The sequence below is a fragment of the Rana temporaria genome, chromosome 1 (genome assembly GCF_905171775.1).
Source record: "Rana temporaria chromosome 1, aRanTem1.1, whole genome shotgun sequence".
NCBI lineage: Eukaryota > Metazoa > Chordata > Amphibia > Anura > Ranidae > Rana > Rana temporaria.
Genome location: NC_053489.1, coordinates 577875008 through 577884366, shown reverse-complemented (window position 1 = coordinate 577884366; position 9359 = coordinate 577875008). Strand labels below are relative to the sequence as shown.

At 40.0% G+C, this 9359-nt stretch overlaps 1 protein-coding gene across 3 annotated transcripts in view; it reads right to left on the bottom strand.

Moving 5' to 3' along the window:
- The window catches only part of LNX1 (ligand of numb-protein X 1), a 282181-nt gene that overhangs the window by 82746 nt on the left and 190076 nt on the right, over window positions 1-9359 (bottom strand). For 2 of the 3 annotated variants that reach the window (XM_040334850.1, XM_040334852.1), the window contains one exon: window positions 2395-2529. The exons of the other annotated variant lie outside the window; for it this stretch is intronic. In XM_040334850.1, coding sequence (XP_040190784.1) covers window positions 2395-2529 — 135 coding nt within the window. The remainder of the gene's footprint in view (window positions 1-2394; window positions 2530-9359) is intronic. 3 annotated transcript variants of the gene reach the window in all.

Here is a 9359-nt window from a genome sequence, read left to right as displayed (position 1 = left end):
CCGACGTAAATCGCTGTTAGGCGGTCCTTAAGTGGTTAAAGCGGTTGTATAGCCCCCCAATTTTTTTTAAGTCACCTGTAAGGCAAAAGGCATAATGAGCTAGTATGCTCCGCATACTAGCTCATTTTGAAATACTTACCTTAGAACGAGGTGTCGGTAACTCACCTGATCCACGCCGAGGTAGCTGACATGTTGCCTCGACGTGTCTTCTGGGTATCGCAGGTCCAGCACTGTGAGTGGCTGGAGTGGCGATGTCGTCACTCCCTCGCATGCGTGCGGGAGACTTCTTTCCGGCAAGGTCCGGCATCTGCCGGGCCTTCAGCCGAGAATCCCCTGTGCGCATGCGTCTCTGCAGTCAGCGGCTCATTGCAAGGGGAATATCTCCTTGCAATGCATTATGTCAGGATTTTGATGCTGAAAGCAGTACAATGTTTTGCATGAAAATTTTGCGTTTTATATTGTAGGCCTGTAATTCTTTGAAATAACTTAAATCTATCCAAACAAGAGTCTAGTAGACACCCCGGGTATGATAAAATTTGATACACTAAATCATTAATTATAATATAAAAAATAACTATAACAAATTATAACAAATAATAATATAATAATAATAAAAATGATTCAATAATGTAATCAAATCAAAAACACTGAAATTTTCTCAGTTGCAGAATTGTCGCTGTCATTACTTTCAGTGTTTGATGACGAATTTCCCCACAAATCGCTATCGCTTAATTTAGTGATTCTAATTTATTATCGCGGTTTTCTAGCTGGTCTAAAACCACTTTTGATGTAAATGGACACTTTTTGGTTGCTATGGACAATCTCCAGTTTCCAGGCAGAAAGAACAGTATTTATAATATAAAACTATATGCAGGGCACTGGACAAACCACTAGAGACAAAGGAGATGTATAATTATTTGATACAGTACTGTAATCTGTAAGATTAGAGTGTACTGTATGTATACTGTGTTTTTAAATTTTTGAATTTGGCGCTGAGCTCCGTCCCCGTGCGTCGCAACACTCGCAGGGAACGGAGTTTGGTACTGTGAATCGATTGGAGACACGGTGGCTCGCTGACACAGCGGGGAGACATCGCAGGATCCAGGGGACAAGGTAAGTAACCTGTACATGGATCCTGCAATGCGATCCAGAGTGTGGCTCGGGGTTACTGCTTTTGGTACTAAAAAATTCACCCCGAGCCTAACTCGGGAATACCGCTAAGGAGGTTAAAGGAGAAGTACAGCCAAAGCTCATTTGGCTGCACTTCTCCTGTGGATCACAGGAGTGCAGTTTGCTCTGCACTCCTGTGACCCATTTTCAGCAGACATCGGACTAAAGCCTGTTGTCAGCTGATGTCCCAGAGCCGGTCTAGGCCCGGGAAATATCACGACAATTAAGTTGTGATCTGCCCACATGCCTGGACCAGCACCCAGCTCAGCCTCTCAGCGAGCTGCTGAGAAGCTGAGCCGGCAGCATCTGCATCAGAGCAGAGAGAGGTGACAGCATCCACCTAGGTAAGTCAAATTCTGAAAAAAATACTAATCCCATACCTCTCTTTTAAACACATATAAAATGGTAAAACTCACTTATTAGTTTCCCCAGCTACCTTCTGTGAATGTCAAAAGAACACCTTCCTATGTGATGGAGATGAGAAGTGGAGTAATGCCGCGTACACACGATCGGTCAAACCAATGAGAACGGTCTGATGGACCGTTTTCATCGGACCAAACCGATCGTGTGTGAGCCACATCGGCTAATTATCCATAGGTTAAAAAAAGCAAGCTTGTTTAAAATGTAACCGATGGATACCTAACCAATAAAAAAAAAACCGATCGTTTGTAGGCACGTTCATCGGTTAAAAATCCACGCATGCTCAGAATCAAGTCGACGCATGCTTGGAAGCATTGAACTTCATTTTTTTCAGCACGTCGTTGTGTTTTACGTCACCGCGTTCTGACACAATCGTTTTTTTTAACCGATGGTGTGTAGGTACGACTGACCATCAGTCAGCTTCATCGGTTAACCGATGAAAACGGTCCATCAGACTGTTTTCATCGGATGGACCGATCGTGTGTACAGGGCTTTAGGGTTAGAAGCTCAAATCAGGAAAGCGACCTAATATGAACCATGGCTCCTCCATTGATACAGTGCATTGATAAGTGTTGCCATCCTAGGATATGAAGTGTATTAATTGCGGGTCTACCAGATAAAAATTAAGGAAGGAAAGCCTGAGAAAAGAAAAGTAATGCATCAACTATATCTATTAACTCAAACTGTAATACATACAATTTTTCTTTTTGGGTTTAGATAGGTTTTAATCATCACAGAGGGGAATAATGCAGTATATTTTCAATACAAACATACAATAATGGTCTTTTGCTAAAAGTGAAATACCTTGTTAAATTGGTTTCTGTCATTGGGACATTGCGGCGGGTTGCTGTTGTTATGCCAACCAGCCTCCTGCAAGATATCAGGGGTCTGATGTCGGGTCTGTCGTGAAACAACTAAGTAAACCCCCTCCTCGCTGGCCTGTGTGATGAAAGACAGATGTCAATGCTGCTGTTTTACTGACCCAGACAGCAACTTTCTTTCAAGTTCAGAGAGGTCAGTGAAAGGGCCAATCAAACCAAAATACAAACCCACCTATAAAGTAAAGCTATGAATAACATTTATGAGAGCTTGAGAAGCTAATAAGATATGAAAGTATTTGAGATAAAGGTAAGATTGTGGGGACTGATATTGTAATCCCATTTAAGATTCCACTTCTTACCATTTCCTGCAATAAACATACAGCTTTATACTATATATCACTGCTTTCAGAGTGTGCTTACTTTTATTATGTATACGTTATTAATATTATTATTCCTATTGTTTTTATATGAGGCAACTTGTGTTGTAAACTTAATGGACCTTTGACTTATAACCGTGTAGTTTTACCATCAGGTACACCTTCTCTCAGGTAATTATTTGGAGGAAAAGGGCTAATATGTGTTTCCATAATCTTAAAGCGGAGGTCTGCCAATTCTTTTTTTTTTTTTAAAGTCAGCAGCTACAAATACTGCAGCTGTTGACTTTTAAAATAAGGACACTTACCTGTCCAGGGCGCCCGCGATGTCGGCACCCGAAGCCGATCTATTGCTCGGCTCTTGTGTGCTGCCGCCGCCATCTTAGGTAAGGGAATCAGGAAGCGAAGCGGCAAGGCTTCACTTCCTGGTTCCCTACTACACATGTGCGACTCGCGCTGCACGATTTCACTGGTCCCTGCTGTCTTCTGTGACCTGTGTGTCTCTCAGAAGACAGCGGGGGGGGCAAAGGAAGTGGCGTAGATACCCACGGGTGGCTCGAGTATCTATGCCCAGAAGTGGGAGCAAATACCTGTATTACACAGGTATCTGCTCCCCCCTCCCCCCGAAAGGTGCCAAATGTGACACCGGAGTGGGGAAGGGCTCCAAAAAGTGGAAGTTCCATTTTTAGGTGGAACTCCGCTTAAGCAATAACATATGGGAAATGCATTGTAGCTTTTAAAGGCTGAAATTCTAAATCTCAATCATCAATGGATGCAGTCCACAATATACCAAGAAAGGGTTGGTGGCCAAACTACTAAATATGAGGATGAATATAAAGAAGAGATCTTGTACTCTTTGGACAGTCCTGGCCAGTACAAAACTTGGCACTGCAGCTATATGCTGCACAAACTTTCCAGTATTTTTATCAAGCTAGAGGTGATGAATAACTTGTGATCAATGCCAACAGCCCCCCAAATTCTATACGATACAAACTAACTACTCATTGGACTAACCACTCATTGGACCACTCATTGGCACTACAAGGCACATTTACCAGGCAGAATAATAATAAACATTATTTTATTTAAACAAACATCATAAAAGGATTTTAACATAAAAGAAAGTTGGCTGATTTAGCTTTTATGCAATCACCAAGCCCATGTCTCATCTCTATATTCCCACTTTTTTAAAGTTAAATCTGTTACATTGCTTGCATCAGTGGAAACAGAACTCCAATGCGTTTCATAAAACTCTTCCCCAGGGGCTTGAATAAGATCACATATATACATATGGTGAGTTAGGCCCCGTACACACGGTCGGACCGAACCGATGAGAATGAACCGAAGTTCAGTTTCATCGGACCAAACCGACCGTGTGTATAGGCCATCGGTCTGTTTTCCTTCGGTCCAAAATGTTAAAACATGCTTCAAAACCGAACCGATGGACCGCTGCTCGATCGGACCAAACCGATGGTTAGTACAGAAAAGCATCGGTTCGAAACCTGCGCATGCTCAGAATCAAGTCGACGCATGCTTGGAAGCATTGAACTTCGTTTTATTCAGCACGTCGTGTGTTTGATGTCACTGCGTTCTGACCCGATCGGATTTTGGACTGACGGTGTGTACACATATCAGGCCGTACGGCCACTTCAGAGGTGAACCGATGAAAACGGTCCGACAGACCAGTCAAATCGGTTTGGTCCGACCGTGTGTACAAGGCCTAAGAACTTATCAGTACAAAGATGAAAGCACACCCAGCTATAGACATAAAAGCACCTAGTCAGTGGTGGGAAGGTGCCACAATGACCCAGGACGATCAAGTCAACAGTGAGGTAAACATAACATACGGTAAATCAGTGTAATAAAACCCATAGAGCAGTGGTCTCAAAGTACCGGCCCGCGGGCCATTTGCGGCCCGCAGACCAGTTATAAATGGCCCCCAGGCAGGGTGGAAGTGAGGGGAGAAAAAAAAAAAAAAAAATTTTTTTTTTTTTTTTTTTTTTTTTTGAGCTGGCCCCATCTGGTGGTGAGCCGTTGGTATTACAAGTTATTACCACCAGATGTGAGCTGGCGCCATCTGGTGGTGGCCGTTGGTATTACAAGTTAAGCATTACAAGTTAAACAGCAATTCTAATGTCATTTTACACTATTTTCACTGCCATCTTCTTCCCTCTAATTAGAACCCCCAAACATTATATATATTTTTTATCCTAACACCCTAGAGAATAAAATAGCGATCATTGCAATACTTTCTGTTTCGCCGTATTTGCGCAGCGGTCATACAAGCGCACTTTTTTGGGAAAAAATTACACTTTTTTTAATTAAAAAATAAGACAACAGTAAAGTTATCCCCATTTTTTTTAATATTATGAAACATAATGTTACGCCGAGTAAATTCATACCCAACATGTCACGCTTCAAATTTGTGTCCGCTTGTGGAATGCCGACAAACTTTTTTTACCCTTTAAAATCTTCATAGGCGACGTTTAAAAAAATCTACAGGTTGCATGTTTTAAGTTACAGAGGAGCTAGAATTATTGCTCTCACTCTACCAATCGCGGCGATACCTCACATGTGTGGTTTGAACACCGTTTACATATGCGGGCGCTGCTCACGTATGTGTTCGCTTCTGCGCGCAAGCTCGTCGGGACGGGGGGGGGGGGTTTTCTGGCTCCTAACTTTTTTAGCTGGCTCCGAGATTCCAAGCAAATTTGTCAAACCCTGACTTACACCAGTGCTGGTGGTAATAATGCGCTCGCTGACACCAGTGCTGGTGGTAATAATGCGCTCGCTGACACCAGTACTGTTGTTTTTGAAGTTTGAAAGTTTGCATGCGGCCCCTCATGGCATATGAAAACTTGTCTTGTGGCCCTCAGGTAATTTGAGTTTGAGACCCCTGCCATAGAGGTTCTATCCCAACCCATTCAAACAGTCTGAGAACAATCAATCTGATGTATAAGTGATCTTGTTCAATTACTTCAATTACTTCAGGAAGAGTTTTTTTTTTATGTATTGAGCTTCTGTTTCCACAGATAGAAGCAATGCAGCAGATTTAGCTATAAAATGTGTGACTATAGAAATAAGACATGGACTTGGTAATTGTACAAAAATTATATTGGCAATATTCCCTAATGTCAAAAATGTTTTATGGTGCATGTTTAGAATTCTGTCTGGTAAATGTGCCTTAAAAGCCCCATGAGTGGATAGTTTGTATTGTATAAACTTATTTCTAGGGACAGCCCTACAACAAAGGTGGCCATAGATGTGTTAGAGACATTTTACGTTGCCTAAAGCTTTTGAAAAGACACTCGCTCTGTAAAAAAAGGAGCAAGCTGTTAAGTTTGTATGAAAGGTTGTTTTCTTATTCATACTTGCCATTTTGCTCAGCAAAAATAGCTTGATTCAGATTTAGTAAGTAAGAAAGAAGACCTTGATGTAAGCTAAAAGGTTGCCTCCCTTTGCTTTGTTAATGAAAACCTGATGAGGGCTTTCCTGGGGACCAGGACATTGCTTCCAGCAATCTAAATGTAGGTTTTTTTTATCACTGATAATATGCTTTACAGCATTACCACAATACAGTCTTAATTTACTATGCTGGAATAAGGTTAATATCTACTCTATTCAATTATTAAAAATAATAGATTTTGGTCATTCAAGCACTATTAAAAACACAAGGTACCTCAAATGAAATTTTTCTAAATACAGTACAGACCAAAAGTTTGGACACACCTTCTCATTCAAAGAGTTTTCTTTATTTTCATGACTATGAAAATTGTAGATTCACACTGAAGGCATCAAAACTATGAATTAACACATGTGGAATTATACATAACAAAAAAGTGTGAAACAACTGAAAATATATTTCATATTCTAGGTTCTTCAAAGTAGCCACCTTTTGCAGCAGACACATCTCTAGAACTATTGAGAGGAGACTGTGTGAATCAGGCCTTCATGGTAGAATATCTGCTAGGAAACCACTGCTAAAGAAAGGCAACAAGCATAAGAGACTTGTTTGGGCTAAAGAACACAAGGAATGGACATTAGACCAGTGGAAATCTGTGCTTTGGTCTGATGAGTCCAAACTTGAGATCTTTGGTTCCAACCCCTGTGTCTTTGTGCAACGCAGAAAAGGTGAACGGATGGACTCTACATACCTGGTTCCCACCGTGAAGCATGGAGGAGGAGGTGTGATGGTGTGGGGGTGCTTTGCTGGTGACACTGTTAGGGATTTATTCAAAATTGAAGGCATACTGAACAAGCATGGCTACCACAGCATCTTGCAGCGGCATGCTATTCCATCCGGTTTGCGTTTAGTTGGACCATCATTTATTTTTCAACAGGACAATGACCCCAAACACACCTCCTGGCTGTGTAAGGGCTATTTAACCAAGAAGGAGAGTGATGGGGTGCTGCGCCAGGTGACTACCTCTTGAAGCTCATCAAGAGAATGCCAAGAGTGTGCAAAGCAGTAATCAAAGCAAAAGGTGGCTACTTTGAAGAACCTAGAATATGAAATATATTTTCAGTTGTTTCACACTTTTTTGTTATGTATAACTCCACATGTGTTAATTCATAGTTTTGATGCCTTCAGTGTGAATCTACAATTTTCATAGTCATGAAAATAAAGAAAACTCTTTGAATGAGAAGGTGTATCCAAACTTTTGGTCTGTACTGTACATTAAAGAATATGCAATATTCCCATACATGAAGACATCTTGTATTAAAAGAAACCTGTAATTATGCAATACTAATCAAACTAAAGCTGTTGGTGTACAGCCAGGCATCATAATGTGCCTGCAACTACCCTGCTAGTACTAGCTGCCTTCCCACCTACTGATGGAGCCCTCTGAAAACTTTGGGTGTAGGGTATATATGCGCACTACCTTACTGAACTTGAGCACTGTCACTTGGGGGGGGGGGGGGGGTGCAGATAAGGTGGGGTGTTTTCAGTCCTATGCAAATGCCAACTTTCAGAAAGTCCATTTTGCATATTATACCTGAGGCTCACCATTCATTATCTGTGAAAATGGATTATGTAGTAATAACAGAGTTGTTTCACAAACGTTCCTATACCATCATGTTCTTGGGCAATCAACATTTGCCATGCCACAGTCCATGATAATTGTATTAAGGTGACTGAGCTAGCCATCTGGCTATAAATACTAGGGTAGGCTCCTGACACTCATTAGAATTATAGAAGCTACTTGGACAAGCAGAAAAACATTGTCAACGTTACAGAACACGTCCAGTTAAATGTGACCAATGACCATTTGCTACCCACTATCTCAAATATATTGATTGATTGACCTGATTGTATGTATCTGTATGCTTTGGTGGGATTACAAACAGGAAGACAACTATGTTGTAAGAAAAATCTCCCTTTAGAATCAGAAACTTTATCTCAAACACATTCAGCTCTTATAGTCTTTTTACACACATAGACTGTCCATAGCTATTAAATTTGAAAGGTTATGAATTCATGGTCCTTTAATAAAAAAAAAAAAAACATAAACAAAATGTGGTTAATTTGGAAGTAACTATCATGAAGAGCTTGCTGAGGCTTGCACAGGTTGGTTACCATTAATGTGAAAAAATAGTTTTGGACCTTTTCAGGATATTCATTTTATACATAAAGGCAAGAAGTGAAACCCAACAGATTTTGACACAATCTGCTGAATGGATTGGAGGGTGCTGTTGTGCAATGGTGGGATGTTAAAGTCTGTATTTTGGGACAGTGAGGTCTGAATGGGCCCATTGTTTTTTTTTTTTTTGTGGGCAGCATGTTTATGGTACAGAATGGCACTAAGATTATATGTGGTCAATTTACCAATGACAAATAGGATGTTCACTTTGATAGGGGATCTTTAATTATTCATGGAATTTACCCTTAGCTTACTGAATGAGGGAGGGTATGTTGACTTCCCTCATCCATTTTATATATATATATATATATATATATATATATATATATATATATATATATATATATATATATATATATATATATATAATCATGTAAACCTTTACCATGTGCATGCATAATCTGTGCAAGCCTCAGCCAGTACAAACCTCCATTTAGATTCCAGTACTGAACATCTATTAAAAGGTGAACACATAGCAATGAGTGTTAATCACAAGTAAGCAAAGAATAAAGGTATTAATAAAGAAAAGCTGAAAGAGAAACAGAGGTTATATAATTATTGAAACATTTTAAGTTTTGAGAAAGTTTGACAAAGACATACATTTTATTAATAATTAATAATTAATAATTTTAGGATTAATGCATTGCAGATCATCAATATATACAGTGAGTAGATGCAAATTATGTGGATGGTCTTAGAGGAAACAGGAAGAGTGTTAGATGAAAAAGGAAGAAAACATTGCCAGACAATTTCTAATTTGTGTGCTGCAGTGATAATTAGGACTAACATGACGTTTAGTGATATAAATAAATGACTTAAATGTATTCAGGTCCCAAGATCTGATATTCTGACATGGAATGCCCAGAATCAAAGAAACATATTATACCCCATGTAAAAAAAAAGTGCCTCAAAAGAAAACATTTCCTATCAAT